Source organism: Vipera ursinii (genome assembly GCF_947247035.1).
Source record: "Vipera ursinii genome assembly, chromosome: 5".
Classification (NCBI taxonomy): domain Eukaryota; kingdom Metazoa; phylum Chordata; class Lepidosauria; order Squamata; family Viperidae; genus Vipera; species Vipera ursinii.
This window is the reverse complement of record NC_139518.1, coordinates 2,484,965-2,500,603: the sequence shown is the minus strand read 5'-3', so window position 1 is coordinate 2,500,603 and position 15,639 is coordinate 2,484,965. Positions and strand designations below refer to the sequence as shown.

The 15,639-nt window shown below is 45.6% G+C and overlaps 1 protein-coding gene across 1 annotated transcript; it reads left to right on the top strand.

Moving 5' to 3' along the window:
- Positions 1 to 2,581: 2,581 nt before the first annotated feature.
- LOC310641326 (uncharacterized protein C2orf72 homolog) lies at positions 2,582 to 9,638 on the top strand (the record flags this gene model as incomplete). The annotated part of the gene is made up of 3 exons (XM_083364292.1): positions 2,582 to 3,176; positions 7,384 to 7,488; positions 9,399 to 9,638. The coding sequence occupies 3 exons, from the start codon at positions 2,582 to 2,584 to the stop codon at positions 9,488 to 9,490; spliced, it is 792 nt and encodes a 263-aa protein (XP_083220418.1). The 3' UTR covers positions 9,491 to 9,638.
- Between the last annotated feature and the right edge of the window lie 6,001 nt (positions 9,639 to 15,639).

Below are 15,639 nucleotides of genomic sequence, written 5' to 3'. Positions count from 1 at the left end.
ATATTTTGGGGGATATTAAAAAAAAAGAATAGTATATTTCCACAAAGGAATAATGGAGAAAAATCTTAAAAAGGGAGAAACCAGTGCCCTGCCCCAAGCTTAAACTCAGGAGGCTGGCGTTTGGAAATGCAGATTTGAGGCACACCATTCTAGACAACACACTAAAAAGCAGAGACGTCACCCTGCCAACAAAAGTGCGTATAGTCAAGGCTGTGGTCTTCCCAGTTGCAATGTATGGCTGTGAAAGTTGGACCATAAGAAAGGCCGAGCGCCAAAGAATTGAAGCCTTTGAACTCTGGTGCTGGAGAAGACTCCTGCGAGTCCCTTGGACTGCAAGGCGATCAAACCGGTCAGTCCTAGAGGAGATCCACCCTGACTGCTCTTTAGAAGGCCAGATCCTGAAGCTGTAACTCAAATCCTTTGGCCACCTAATGAAAAGGAAGGACTCACTGGAGAAGAGCCAAATGCTGGGAAAGGTTGAGGGCAAGAGAAGAACGGGATGACAGAGAAGGAGGTGGCTGGATGGAGTCACTGAAGCAGGAGGCATGAGCTTAAATGGACTCCAGAAGATGGTAGAGGACAGGAAGGCCTGGAGGAACGTCGTCCATGGGGTCGCGATGGGTCGGACACGACTTCGCAGCTGACAACAACATTCATAAGCAAAAGGCCTTCCGCCCCCACAGCTTGCTGGGGTTCAGAATTTGCATTCCCCCGCCCAAAATCTAAGAACTTCGAGCTCTCTGGCCCAGGCTGAGAATTTTAATTTTAATTTTAACTGGGGTTTTATTTGTTCAGGGACGGATATAATTTTTTTAAATCTGTTTTTAACTTTTGTATTTTTTGTTTTAATCACCCTGTAAACCGCCCTGAGTCCTTCGGGAAAGGGCAATATATAAATATAATTAAATAAATAAATAAATAAAATAAATAAATAAACAGGACATAATAAATAGGATGAATCCTGCACCCTCTTCAGACCAGCGAAAGGCACAAAAGCCCGGCTCACTGCACAACCCACGAACATTTCCACTTCAAAAGCCTTAGCGCCTTGTAAAGATCCATCCCCCTCTCAACTCCACTTGGTCAGCTGGCCCAGAACTTCATCCAGCTGTTGGTTCTGCTCATCCATAAACTGGAACTTTCTTTCTAATCTAAGCAGCCTCCAATTTTCTTTTCCTTTCCGGCACCTTAGCCTCCGTTTTATTTGCTCCCAGCATGGAACTGGACCTGCTGGTTTTTCTTTCCGCAGCCCCAGTGACATAAAGACGGCATGGCATGGCAGGGTTGGCTGAGCACAGCAGCTCCGTCTGCTTAGCGCTTGGACAGGAGACCACCAGGAAATCCCAGGCACAGACAAGACGGGAATGCCACCTTGTTTCCAGAGCGAATGTGTTCTTGTAGGTGCGTCTCCATCCCATTCCTTTTATTCTCCTATTCTGTTCTTCTATTTATTTAATTATTTATTTAATTAAATTTCTATACTGCCCTATTCCCGAAGGACTTCTATCCCATCCCATCCTTTTTATTCTGTATTCCATTCCATTCTTTTTATTCTCTTTAGTCTGTATTCTATTCCATTCCTTTTATTATATTCCTATCCTATCCTATCCTGCATTCTATTCTATTTCTCTTCTCTCCTATCCTATTATAGCCTATCGCCCTATCCCAGGGGTCAGCAACCTGAAACAGTGAAAGAGCCACTCGGAACCGGTTCCCTCACAAAAGGAAAAACTGGGAGCCGCAAAAACTGTGTGCGCATGCACGTACATGCGTGCATGCGCAGAACAGGGTTTGACTGAAGAGTGGAGCCAAGGCGAGATATGCAGCTACCCTGCATATTTGAATTGATTGGTTGAACTTTTTTAGTCCCACTTTTTTTTTTTGGACTGCACATGGCAGAGGACTGGGAGCCGCAGGAGATGGCTGAAAGAGCCGCATGCGGCTCCGGAGCCGCGGGTTGCAGACCTGTGCCCTATCCTATCCTATATTGCAATATCTCTCCTCTTCCAGTATTCCATTCCATTCCGTTCCTTTTATTATTCTATTCTATTCTATTCTATTCTATCCTATTCCATATTTTCTATTCTATTCTATTCTGTATTCTATTCTATTCATTCTGTTCTATTCTATTCTATTCTATTCTATTCTATTCTATCCTATTCCATATTTTCTATTCTATTCTGTTCTGTTCTGTTCTATTCTATTCTCTATTCTGTTCTATTCTATTCTATTCTATTCTATTCTTCCATATTCTATTCTATTCCATTCCATTTCTTCTTCTATTCTATTTCTGTTCTATCCTATCCTGTCTTCCAATCTCTCCTCTCTTCTCTATGTTGACGTGCCACCCCTCCTCTGCAACCCAGCGCGGCCACAGACCTTCCCCAACCCGTCGCCCACCCAGGGGGGGGGGTATATTCCCTGCCGGCTCAGGATGATGGGCTCCTTGCCCGGCGGCGGCAGCAACAGCAGCAGCGGCGCTAGCTGGGCCCGGCTCCTGCCTCCGGAGGCGGCGCCTGCCGCGGGGGTAGAAAAGCGCCGGGCGGCGGCGGCGGCGGGCAAAGGGGCAGCGGCGGCGGCGATGGAGCCGGAGGCGCCTCGGGACCTGCGGGCGCTGCTGGCGCGGGCGGGCGGTCGGGCGCCGCTGCTGCTGGCGGGCGAGGCGCGGCCGGCCGAGCTGGAGAGCTTCGCCCGCGACCTGCTGGCCGAGCCGCCGCTGCAGCCGCCGCCGGCGGAGGAGGAGGAGGAGAGCCGAGAAGCGGCGGGCTGGCGGCAGCGGCAGCGGCGGGCGCGGCTGCGCGGCGGCGGGTGGCTGCCTCCGTGGCGGGGCTGCGCGCTGCTCTTGGCGCTCTTCCGCGCCGCCTCGCTGGAGCCGCCGGGCTGGGCGCGGGAGAGGCGCCGCCTGCGCGAGATCCTCCGCGACCTGCGCGCCCGGCTGCCCTCCGCGCCGCCGCCGGCCGTGCTCGGCGTGGTGCTGCGGCTGCCGCCGTCGGAGGAGGCGTCGGAGGAGGAGGAGGAGGCGCGGCTGCAGCTGGAGGCGCTGCTCCGGGAGGTCTTCCGCCGGGGTCGGACACTGCCGGACACGCTGCAGGCCGTCACTTACCGGCCGGGGGAGGCCCAGGCGGCCCGGGAAGCCGCCTGCCGAGCGCTGCGAGCCGCCCTGAAGCTGCGGGCAGGTGGGGACGGGCGAGGCGCCCGCGGGCGCCCCTCTTGCAAAAGGCGGCTGGGAGGGAAGGGCGCGGGGAGTCGCTTTGCCCAGGCGACGCCGGAACTTGGGGCAAGGCGCCCCGGAGGAGAAAAGGATGTTTGTTGTGTGTGTGTGTGTGTGTGTGTGTGTGTGTGTGTGAGAGAGAGAGAGAGAGAGAGAGAGAGGAAGAGTGATAGAGAATGAGAGATAAAAGAGAAGAAAGAAAGAGAGGAAGATAATAATAATAATAATAATAATAATAATAATAATAATAATAAATAAATAATAATAATAATAATAATAATAATAATAATAATAATAATAATAATAGTAGTAGTAGTAGTAGTAGTAGTAGTAGTAGTAGTAGTAGAAAAAGGAGGAGGAGGTTGGGAGGGACCTTGGAGGTCATCCTTCCGGCTTGATCTAAAGACTTACCGGTACCTCTTCAAACAAGCTGGCCTGGCCTGATGGGATGGGGTTGGGTTTTATTAATGTGTTTTAACTTATTTTAATGTGTTGGTTTTTTTATTCCATTTATATCCCGCCCTTCTCCGAAGACTCAGGGCGGCTTACAAGCTTAGCAGTAGCCTTCATTCTATGTATATGCCTGCTTATTAGGGCTTTCACACACACACACACCCCAAGCGGCATTATTACAAAGTCAGCTTAATTGCCCCCAACAATCTGGGTCCTCTAACTTATTGTAAGAGTTGTGGGCATTTTGTTTAATCTCTTTTAATTTTTGTATTTTGTCTTTTAACATATACTGCCCTGTTCACCGCCCTGAGTCCTTCTGGAGAAGGGCGGTATACAAATAAAATTAATAATAATAATAATAATAATAATAATAATAATAATAATAATAATAATAATAATAATAAAAATAATCTAGTCCAACCTCCTTTTTTTCAAAGCTTGGTCCCCTCCGAACTAAGTCAATAATAATAATAATAAATAATGTTGGAAGGGACCTTGGAGGTCATGTAGTCCAACCCCCTGCTCAGGCAGGAAACCCTATACCAGGGGTAGGCAACCTCGGCTCTTTTATGACTCATGGACTTCAACTCCCAGAATTCCTGAGCCAGCATGGCTGGCTCAGGGATTCTGGGAGTTAAAGTCCATGAGTCATAAAAGAGCCGAGGTTGCCTACCCCTGCCCTACACCATTTCGGACAAATGGCTGTCCAGTCTCTTCTTAAAAACTTCCCGTGTTGGAGCATTCACAGCTTCTGGAGGCAGGTAGTTCCATTGGTTAATTGTTCTCACTGTCAGGAAGTTTCTCCTTAGTTCTAGGTTGCTTCTCTTCTTGGTTAATAGAGAGTGATCGAGAATGAGAGATAAAGAGAGACAGAATGAGAAAGACAGAAAGAGAGGGAGAGAGAGAGTGAAAGAGAGAGAAAGACGAGCCCAGATTGGGGGCGAAATTCCTTGACCCCCACAAGGGTGCATTTTCACGTACCTGAGAATGCAGGTGGCCCAATTAACATTCAGGATGCAGGTTTAAACTTTTTTTTTAAAAAAAATGTTTCTTGCAAGAAAAAGGACAGTCCTAGTTAGGGGTGGAAAACCTTTAAAGTGCGGATCTTTGTGGAGTCATTCATAGGTCGGCTCGATGTCATGGGTCAAAACGTCGGCTTGTTTTCTGTGTGTTGTGTGGTGGTCATTAACCATGGTTAAATAAGCCATGGATTAAGCATTAGCTAGCTGGGTGACTTCAGGCCGTGTCTGGCTGGGGAATTCTGGGAGTTGAAGTCCAGACATCTAGGGTAGGGAGTGACTTTTAAGACTTTGATGCCCAGAATTCCCCAGCCAGCCACGGCCCAAAGTCACCCATGCTGGCTGGGGAATTCTGGGAGTCGAAGTCCTCAAGTCTTAAAGTCACCAAGTTCTCAGACCCCTGTTCTAGGGGCCAAGTCTGAGAAATGTTGTTTTTGAGCCTGCAGAATTCTCAGTCCCATAATCCACTGCACTCAGAGTGTCCATGACGCAGTATGTCTGTTAAAATAAGACAGAGTAACTTCCTCGTCAAATTTGGATGAAGCCAAACTCAGGATTTGCACTTTAAATCCAGACAGAATGTCTTTTTTGTGATTTGGCTTATTGTGACTCTAGCCCAGGGGTTAGGCAACCTTGGCTCTTTTATTGCTTGTGGACTTCAACTCCCAGAATTCCTGAGTCAGCATGGGGGAAACTATGACCCCTTCATGACTTGTGGACTTCAACTCCCAGAATTCCTCAGCAAGCGTGGGGGAACTATGGGCCCTCCATGACTCGTGGCCTTCAACTCCCAGAATTCCTCAGCCAGCATGGGGGAAACTTTGGCCCCTTCATAACTCGTGGACTTCAATTCCCAGAATTCCTGAAGCAGCATGGCTTAGCTTGGAAGCCTTTCCCTTTCCCCTCACCATGGCTGGCTCAGGAATTCTGGGAGCTGAAGTCTATCAGTCGTAAAAGAGCCAAGGTTGCCCACTCTTGCTCTGTGTGAATACAACAACCCGGTGCATACAACATGCTTCAGCATGGCAGTTTTGGCCACTTAGCAGATCATTCAGACAATAAGAGGAACTTTATTAGCATTAACCATGGTTTGATTTTTCGTGGCTTAACTTTTGTTGTGTGAACCCAGACTGTTTATGATTCGGGGGATTGTGTGGACCGAGAAAAGGACCCTGTGTACTGATAGTCCTCAAGTTACAAAAGTTTGCTTAGTGACCATTCAAAGTTACAACAGTACTGAAAAAAGTGACTTACAACCTTTTTCACACTTAACGACCGTTGCAGCATCTCCATGGTCACACGATCAAAATTCAGACGCTGGGCAACTGACTCGTATTTATGACGGTCGTAGCGTCCCCCGAGGTCATGCGATCACCATTTGTGACCTTCGGACAAGCAAAGTCAATAGGGGGACGTCAGATTCCCTTAACGACTGTGTTACTCATTTAACAACTGCAGTGATTCACTTAACAAATGTGGCAAGAAACGTCATAAAATGGGGCACAAAACTCACAACAAAATTTCTCATTGAGCAACGTAAATTTTGGGCTCAATTCTGGTCGTAGGTTGAGGACCACCTGTACTTACAACCTGTATGTAAAGTTCCAATGTCTGCCCCATCATGTGACTCACGTGATGGCATTTCTAGGGCTTGTGACTGGCCTGGGGTCACATGACCGTGATTTACCGTGTTTTTGGCAGGAAAACGACAAAAAAACAGTGAACAGTGGGGTTGCTTTACCATCATGGCGCTTGCTTAACAACCGCCACCCAAAAAAGTCATAAAATGAGGCCAGTCCCTTACAGTTGTGACTTACAACTGTCCTGACTTGTGACTGACATTTGGGGCTCCATAATGGCCGTAAATCAAGGACTGCCTCTAACATATATGTGTGTGGTGTTTGTATGATGCCAAACAACTGTGGTAAAAATTACTTAGGTAATACGTAATGTGTGATGTGAATAGAGGTTAGTCCTTGACTTACGACCACTGCTGTTAAGTGAGACATTTGTTAAGTGAGTTTTGCCCCATTTTACAACCTTTCTTGCCACAGTTGTTAAGTGAATCTGGCTTCCCCATTGACTTGGCTTGTCGGAAGGTCGCAAAAGGGGATCCCGTGACCTCGTGACACTGCGACCGTCGTAAGTATGAGTCAGTTGCCAAGTGTCTGAATTTTGATCACGTGACCACAGGGATGCTGCAACGGTCGTTAAGTCTGAAAAATGGCCATAAGTCACTGTTTTCAGAGCCGTTGTAACTTGGAACGGTCATTACATGAACCATTGTAAGTCGAGGACTACATGTAAAAAGGGACTTACGACTGTTTTTCACACTTTACAACCGTTGCAGCAGCCCCATGGTCACGCGATCAAAATTCAAACACTTTGTAGTTGACTCGTATTCATGACGGCCACAGCATTCCCCCCCCGGGGTCACGTGATCCCCTTTTGCGACCTCATGACAAGCAAAGTCCATGGGGAAGTTACATTCGGCGTGACTAGCTTTGCAAATGCAGCGATTCACTTAACGACGGTGGCAAGAAAGGTTAAGTCGGGCAAAAATTCTCTTAGCAGGTGGCTTGCTTAGCAGTGGAAATTTGGGGTCCAACTGTGCTCGTAAGTCGAGGACTTCCTGTGTAGCTATTTCTGCTGGTGGGTTTGCACCGTGATAGTTCACCTTTTTCATTTCACATTTTGCAGATGGGGCTGAAATCCCGAGGCGGAAGCTGCCTGCCGCCTTCTCGTGGTGCCTTCCGTGGGGCGGAAGGAACGAGGATTTGCACCCGGCTGCCAAGTTAAACGAAGGTAAGCAGGCCGGGGAACTCTTGAGTCTTACAAAAAGAATTGCCGTCTTTTGCCTCCATTCCCACCACCGGCTTAACCTGGATGTGGAATCAAACCCATTTTCTGGAATTGCGATACAAGCAGCCCTCAATTTACAACTCTTCATTTAGTGACCTCTCAGAGTTACAACAGCATTTGGGGAAAAAAAGTGACTTCTGGCTGTTTTTCACACTTCCAATGCTTGGCAACTGGCTCTTGTTTATGACGGTCGCAGTGTTCCCCCGGGGTCATGTGATCCCCTTTTGCGACCTTCTGTCAAGCAAAATCAATGGGGGAAGCCGGATTCACTTAATAACCGTGTTACTAACGTAAAATAACTGCAGTGCTTCACTTAACGACGGTGGCAAGGAAGGCCATAAAACGGGGCGAATCTCACTTTAACAAATGTCTCACTTAGCAACGGAAATTTTGGACTCAGTTGTGCTCGTACGTGGAGGACTGCCTGCTTTAATCTGTGGACCATAAACCCATTAAGCAAATTAAGTGGAATGAAGGAGGGGAAAAAACGGAAGAAACGGAGCATTCAGTTCTCATAGCCATAACTGGGTTGTTTGGTTCATTTATTTATTTTAAGATTTATAAAGCTGCCCAACTCAGATACAACATACAACATAAATACACAATCAAGTTTCTTTTTTTTTTTAAAAAAAAAAAGACAAAATACTGTAATTTCTGGCGTATAAGACGACTTTTAACCCAGGAAAATCTTCTCAAAAGTCAGGGGTCTTCTTATACCCTGGTGCTGAAACTTTAGGGACAGGGCTGGCTGGAAAACCTGGAGCGGATCTCCCATTTGGTCTGCGCAGGGAAAGCGGGACCAATTGGAGAAGAAGCTTCAGTCTGTGATTTTTTACAGGCTGGGGTCTGGGCGTCTTTCCTTCTCAAGTTGAAGGGCAGCTGCAGTCTATCCCAACTTGAAAGGCAGGTGGGGAATGCAGCAGCCAGAGCAGCTGCTTAGCTCTAAGGACACATTTGACTCAGGAACTGGGCGGGCTGGCTGGAAAACCTGGAGCGGATCTCCCATTTGGTCTGCGCAGGGAAAGCTTTAGAGTGAATTAGGAAAAGTTTAATCCACTTGCACTGTTTTATATTTACATGTTTGAGGACAAACAGCCTTATGTTTATAAGTGACAGTTTTCCTACTAAGTACCTGCATGTCATAAGCATTTGAATTAAAATTACCATATTAAAATCAAATCTGATGTTTTTTAATTTTTATTTGGTGTGTGTTGGAAGAGGGGTAGTCTTATACGGCGAGTATAGCCCAAACCCTATAATTTAACAGGAAATGTAGGGGGTCGTCTTATACGCCCAGTTGTCTTATACGCCGGAAAATATGGTATATAAATACAAAACCTAAACTCTGATTCCGGCTTAGGGTAAGTTGTGACCTCAACCATTGATTCAGCGGGATATGGGCCATTATGGTTTGTTCAAAGAAAGGTTAAGCCATGGTTTAGTGTGCTGCTAACTGGAAAAATAGACCCACGTGGTTTGAAGCTTAGTTACTTGATCAGCCGAAAACTCATGTTCTTTTATTTTTATTTCTTAATCAGATTTGTAGGGCTGCCCATCTTATGTTTTTGCCAATGAGCTCAGGATGACTGTAAAATACGTGGACTTCAACTCCCAGAATTCCCCAGTCAGCCATGCCTGTTTCTTTTTCTCTTACCCCCTAAAATGAAGAGAGTGCAGAGAAAGGGATTACAAGAGAATAAACTATGCTGGCTGGGGAATTCTGGGAGTCAAAGTCCACATTTCTTAAAATGGCCAAAATGGAGAAACATTGTTCTAGAATGAACGCATATAAATTTGAGCGTCTCTTTATGATGCCTTACCCTACTCCGCTCTTTTTTTTTCTCTCAATGTAGATGCCCTACAAGACTTAGAAGGAGCCATAGCTTTGACCAACATTGCAGCCAACGGGAAATGTGAAGAGGCCTCAGAGGGGCTGGACACTTAAAAGTCCGTAGTTTGTTGTCTCTCTGATGGATTCCACGTTCTTCTTATCCTATCCTTCTGGAAGTTAAAAAAAAAAATTCAAACTTTGGACATCCTCACAAGCTCCATGAAGGAAGCAGCTAAAAGCTGTTTTTTTTTAATGATAGTTTTATTCCAGAGCCATTTTTGCAGAAAAGATGCTGGTTTGTCTCTTGTCACATACCGTGCTTGTTTCATGGGGAAGCAAAGAAACATTTCTTTCTATTCTGAAGCACGTCAAGAGGCGAATTCTCTTCATAAAAGCCACTGGACCTCTTTGAGGCTCACAGTTTGATGAAGCATTGCGTTTTTCCAAAGGTTGCGGGTTTTCTTTCCGAAGGCTACTACAGAAATGTCAGTGTAATGCTCATTCTTCCTGGATCTGATTTTCTGAATTTTATTTAAATTGTCTCCGTTCTGGAATCTCGTCTGCAGGATTAGAAATCTTGAAGCTCAAGAAGGAAAATAGAAATGGTTGCTAGTGTTTTAAGGAAAAAAAATCCACTTTATTCTATTCCCGAATACGACTTCTTGCGGTAAATTTTACTACGTTGTTAATGAAGATACACGTGTGCAGTTACTCACTGTTGCGGGTACTCTGTCCCTTGCTATGTTTTGGAAACTTACCGTATATACTTGAGTATAAGCCGACTCGAGTATAAGCCGAGACCCCCAATTTCACCCCCCAAAACTGGAAAAAGGTGTTGACTCGAGTATAAGCCGATCCGCCGTTCTGCAAGCCTCCGCCGCCGGCGGAGGCTGGATCCGCGCTCTGCAAGCCTCTGCCGCCAGCAGAGGCTCGATCCGCCATTTTGCAAGCCTGAATACACAGGAATACCCTGTGTGGCCGCGGCTCTCGGGGAAGCCCTGGCTGTCCGCTTCCTCGCTCCAAGCTGCCATTCGGGGCCCGCGCGTTCCCCGGGCAAATCGCAGCGCCCAGCAGGCGAGGAAACACGCCTGCTCCAGTCGCCCCCCCTTCCCTCAGGAGACGCGAAGCAAGTGACCGCCCGGAGCTTACCGAGGACTTGCTTCGGTGCTTCCAGGATCGCGCGCACCTCTCCCAAGCCGCCGCCGTCCGGAGACCTGCCGAAGTTTGGGGAGGTTTGGGGAGGTGCGCGCGCACCTCCCGAAACCTCCCCAAACGTCGGCAGGTCTCCGGACCTCCGTGCCCTGCCTGCCTGCTTCTTTCCGCTGCGGAAAGAAGCAGACCTCCGCGCCCTGCTTGCCTGCTTCTTTCCGCTGCGGAAAGAAGCAGACCTCCGCGCCCTGCTTGCCTGCTTCTTTCCGCAGCGGAAAGAAGCAGGCAGGCAGGGCACGGAGGTCCGGAGACCTGCCGACGTTTGGGGAGGTTTCGGGAGGTGCGCGCGCACCTCCCCAAACCTCCCCAAACGGCAGGTCTGCGGACGGCAGTGGCTTGGGAGAGGTGCGCGCGATCCCGGAAGCACCAAAGCCTCGGCCGTGCACAAGTCCTCGGTAAGTTTTTTTGTTGACTGGAGTATAAGCCGAAGTGTAATTTTTCAGCCCAAAAAGTGGGCTGAAAAATTCGGCTTATACTCAAGTATATACGGTACTCAACCCTGGCCACTTTCTCAACCCTGGCCATTTTGAAATGGGTGTTTCTCAACCCTGGCTACTTTCAAATGGGTGAACTTCAATGCCCAGAATTCCCCAGCCAGCAGCCTTGCTGGCTGGGTAATTCTGGGAACTGAAGTTCACCCATTTGAAAGTAAGCCAGGGTTTGGTTTAAGGTTGATCAACACTGCAATATATATATATATATATATATATATATATATATATATATATATATATATATATATATATATATATATATATATATATATATATATATTAATCAAAATAAACAGGCATTTCACGAATGAAGGCAAATGTTACAGTTTTTACAAACACAGTATTTTTTTCAACAATATATTTTTCAACAAAATACGTGATTACTCATTCGCTGCTCTCCTACGGAAAAGTTTCCCAACTGCTGTATTTTGTAAGCCTGAATCTTTATGATTTTTTTTAAAAAAATCTTGGTGAGATTGTAAGGTCCTAAACCTCCCATATACTATGCCCTGTGGCAGAAAGCAGATGGACAGGGCTAGGTATGGCACATTCTGAAAGGAAGCGATTTTGCATTTCTCCAGAAAAATAATACTATTCAAAGGACCTTCCAAACTGGTTCATTTTGCTAATGACAGAAGAATTTGTGGGAGGGGCTGATTTTGGTTTCACCATTTTGTTTCTGACTCTTTGCTCATGGGTTCAAAGCCAGTTTAGTCAAAAGCAAATATAATAATAATAATAATAATAATAATAATAATAATAATAATAATTTGCCTGTAAGCAAGAATTGGTGGGATTATAAAAGAGAAAGTCATAGAAAATGATAAAGAGTTAAACTGCTCTGGGTCTTCAGAATTCAAACAGACAAGCACCTGCAACATAACAGCCCGGACTTAACAATTGTCGAGAAGAAAGACAAAAAAGTCTGGATAGTGGACGTGGCAGTGCCTGGAGACAACAGAAGAGACGAGAAAGAACTGGAGAAGATAAAATACAAAGACTAACAAATAGAAATATTTGTGGCAAAGGCAAGCAAGGGTGGTACCAAAAGTCATAAGCGCCTCAGGTGCAATCCCAAAACAACTGGAGCACCGCTTGGACACCATCATCGGCACTGACAAATTCGCCATTAGTCAATTGCAAAAGGCGGCCTTACTAGGAACTGCTTCCATCCTGTGACGAGATCTGTGATACCGTCCAACATCCACATCTGCCTATCTCAGGTCCTTGGTAAGGACTCGATAGGTAGACAAAAATGCCAAATCCAGTCTGAACATCTGGCTGACTGTGCGATGATCAATAATAATAATAAAAGTTGTAAGGGACCTTGGAGGTCATCAAGTCCAGCCCCCTGCTCAGGAAGGAAAACCTAGACCGTTTCAGACAAAGCGGCTATCCAGTCTCTTCTTGAAAACCACAAGTGTTGGAGCACTCACAACTTCTGGATGCAAGGAGTTCCACTGGTTAATTGCTCTCACTGTCAGGAAATTTCTCCTTAGTTCTGGATTGCTTCTCTCTTTGGTTAGTTTCCATCCGTTGCTTCTTGTCCTGCCTTCAGGTGCTTTGGAGAATATATAGAGAGGGAAGGAAGGAAGGAAGGAAGGAAGGAAGGAAGGAAGGAAGGAAGGAAGGAAGGAAGGAAAAAGGAAAAAAAACCTCATGTAGGTCCCTGACTTGTACACTCAGCATCACTCAGGATAGTAATATTGTAACCTAGTTTGAGGGACCCCAGTTTTGGGAAATTATTTTTTGTAAGAATAGTCACACAGTCAACGTCTGGAAAAACAACTGAGAATCCAGTTCGTTTCATCATCTTAATCGTTTCAAATATCCGATGTTTTGCTTTTCTCGCAGATATGAGGGCGAAGTTAACCATTGTTTACTCAATCCAGTTTGCACAGATCGGCTTGCCTAAGGAGCAAAGCCGAAAAAGTGGTTTCTTTTTTTTTTTTTTTGTTAGTTGCGAAGTCGTGTCCGACCCATTGTGACCCCCATGGACAATGTTCCTCCAGGCCTTCCTGTCCTCTACCATCTTCGGGAGTCCCTTTAAGCTCACGCCTCCTGTTTCAGTGACTCCATCCATTCAGCTTTTGAGGTTGTGCAAATCCAGCTACGGGAAGATAAGGAGAAAGGCTACTTACCGTATAATTCTTTTACCAATTTAAATCAATTTTCACGCCAGATTATAACGGATGTGTCCTTCGGCAATGGGATTTCTTTAATTGAAGCTGGTTCCCAATTTTGCAAATGTTTGACTAGATTCACCTACCAAGTTTAAATTAGCTTATGAATAAACTGCGGTGGGGGTGCCCCAGTGTTTTTGCATAAAACAAAAGCCCTTGGAAATCACAAATCAAAAGAGAAGCTTAGGATCAAAAGGCTTCATAATTCATCACAAGTCGTAAGGTGGGGTGTTCGAATTCAGCTTGTCTTGATTCATAAACAGAATATTGATTTTTTTTCCCCCACCTTTGTGCCTTTGGGTGAAACTTTTTTTAAAATGCACTTTAATGCTGTGCCTTTTGAATATCTGTGAAATAAACCGCCATCCGTGGCATAGGTGCAGACGTGAGTTCTGGGTGTTATAGCCGTTGTTGGTTTTCCATAAGCAGTTTGTCCTTGCTTGTAAGGTGGAACTGTGTGGCTAATTCCTCAGCTATCCGATAAGCCTCTATAAACCTTTCTTGCTATTAAAGATGGCTGCAAGGCCTTTCGCCAGGTTGTAGCCATTTTGCCTCCTTCACGCCTTCCTAAAAACAGGAGCCATTATCATCTGACAAGGAGGCAAAATACAGGGGGTCCTCAACTTACAATCCTTCATTTAATGACGTTTGAAGTTACGACATTGTAAAAAGCGACTTACAATCAGCTTTCACACTTAACGACTGTTGCAACATTCCCCAGTGTCATGTGATCAAAATTTGGATGCTCGGCAACTAGCTTGTTATTTATGATGCAACATCATGGAGTCATGTAATTTGGGAACGTCTGACAGGCAGTCAGATTCGCTTAACAACCCTGTTACTAGCTTAATGACTGCAGCGATTCATTTAACAACTGTGGCAAGAAAATGTCATAAAAGGGGGCAAAATTCACTTAACAACTCTTGGGCCCTACAACCCGGTGGAAATTTTTGGGCTCAATTCTGTCTGTAGGCTTGTTCTGCATTGCTGCAAATTGTGACTTCATTGAGAAACTTTTGTACACCAAAGACGGAGTCCGGCAGGCTTCTGGGATTATGTTAGCAAGCTTATCTCCCAGGAAATGGAGCCTGTGTTACATGACAGCTATAAACAAAAGGGATTTTCCTGTGCTCCCGAGAGAATTTCTGAGGGAGCAATGGAGAATGTTAAGGGACTGATTTCTCTGTAGTATTTGACTTGCTTGCAAACTGTCACCAGGTTGCCTAATTTAGTGATGCACTGTACAAATACATTGAATAAACCTGTATCTTTGTAAATACAAAGATTACACCATAAATGGATTGCAAAATACTAATCAGTGTCCAGTGACTTTCTTCTAAAGGAAAACAAACCCTGGAAAACAGATTGCAAAGTTGGACCTTTTCACCAGTTGGAGAAACAGGCTGTGTGCAAGGAGATTCAAATTGAGAATAGAGCTGGAAGGGACCTTGGAGGTCTTCTAGTCCAGTCCCCTGCTCAATCAGGAGACTTTATATACCATTTGAGACAAATGGCCATGCAGGCTTTTCTGAAAAACCTCCAGTGATGGAGCACCCACCATTTTTGGAGGCATGTGGTTCTACTGGTTGATTGTTCTGTCAGGAAAATTACTCCCTAATTCCAGGTTGCTTCTCCTTGATTAGTTTCCATCCATTGCTTCTTGTCCTGCCCTTCGGATCTTTGGAAAATAAGTTGACCCCCCTCTTATTTGGGGCAGCCCCTTAAATATTGCAAGACTGCTATCATGTCCCCCCTAGTCCTTCTTTTCTCTAGACTAGCCAAACACAAATCCTGCAACTGTTCTTCATATGTTTTAGTCTCCAGGCCTTTAATCATCCTTAGTTGCTCTTCTTTGCACTTTTTCCAAAGCCTCAACATCTTTTTGTTAATTTTGTAATGTTATATTTTGTATTACGAAAAAGATAAAACGTTCTTCGTATGTCACACATCAGGATCGCCCATCACAGGGGCTGCTTTAGTTTATGTTTATGTTTATTATATTTGTATACCGCCCTTCTCCGAAGGACTCAGGGCGGTGAACAGGGCACATATAAAAATACAGAATACAAAAATTAAAAGAGAATTAAATACGAGCCCGAACTAAAAACAGTAGAAAATGTAAAAATCCCCAATAAAAACCCCAGTTCTCTAGTCCTCGGTGAACAACTCTTGACTTCAGCTTCACAAAGGAATTCTGGGCATTGAAATCCACCCACGCTGGCTGGGGAATTCTGGGAGTTGAAGTCCAGAGGCCTTAAAATCTCCAAAGTCGGGAAAAGTCTGGTTTCATACTGTATATTCTCTGCACTCCCGAACTCAACGAATTCAGGCAATTCCGGTTAACCCCCTAAAACCCAGTTTGCAAAAGACTGGAAAT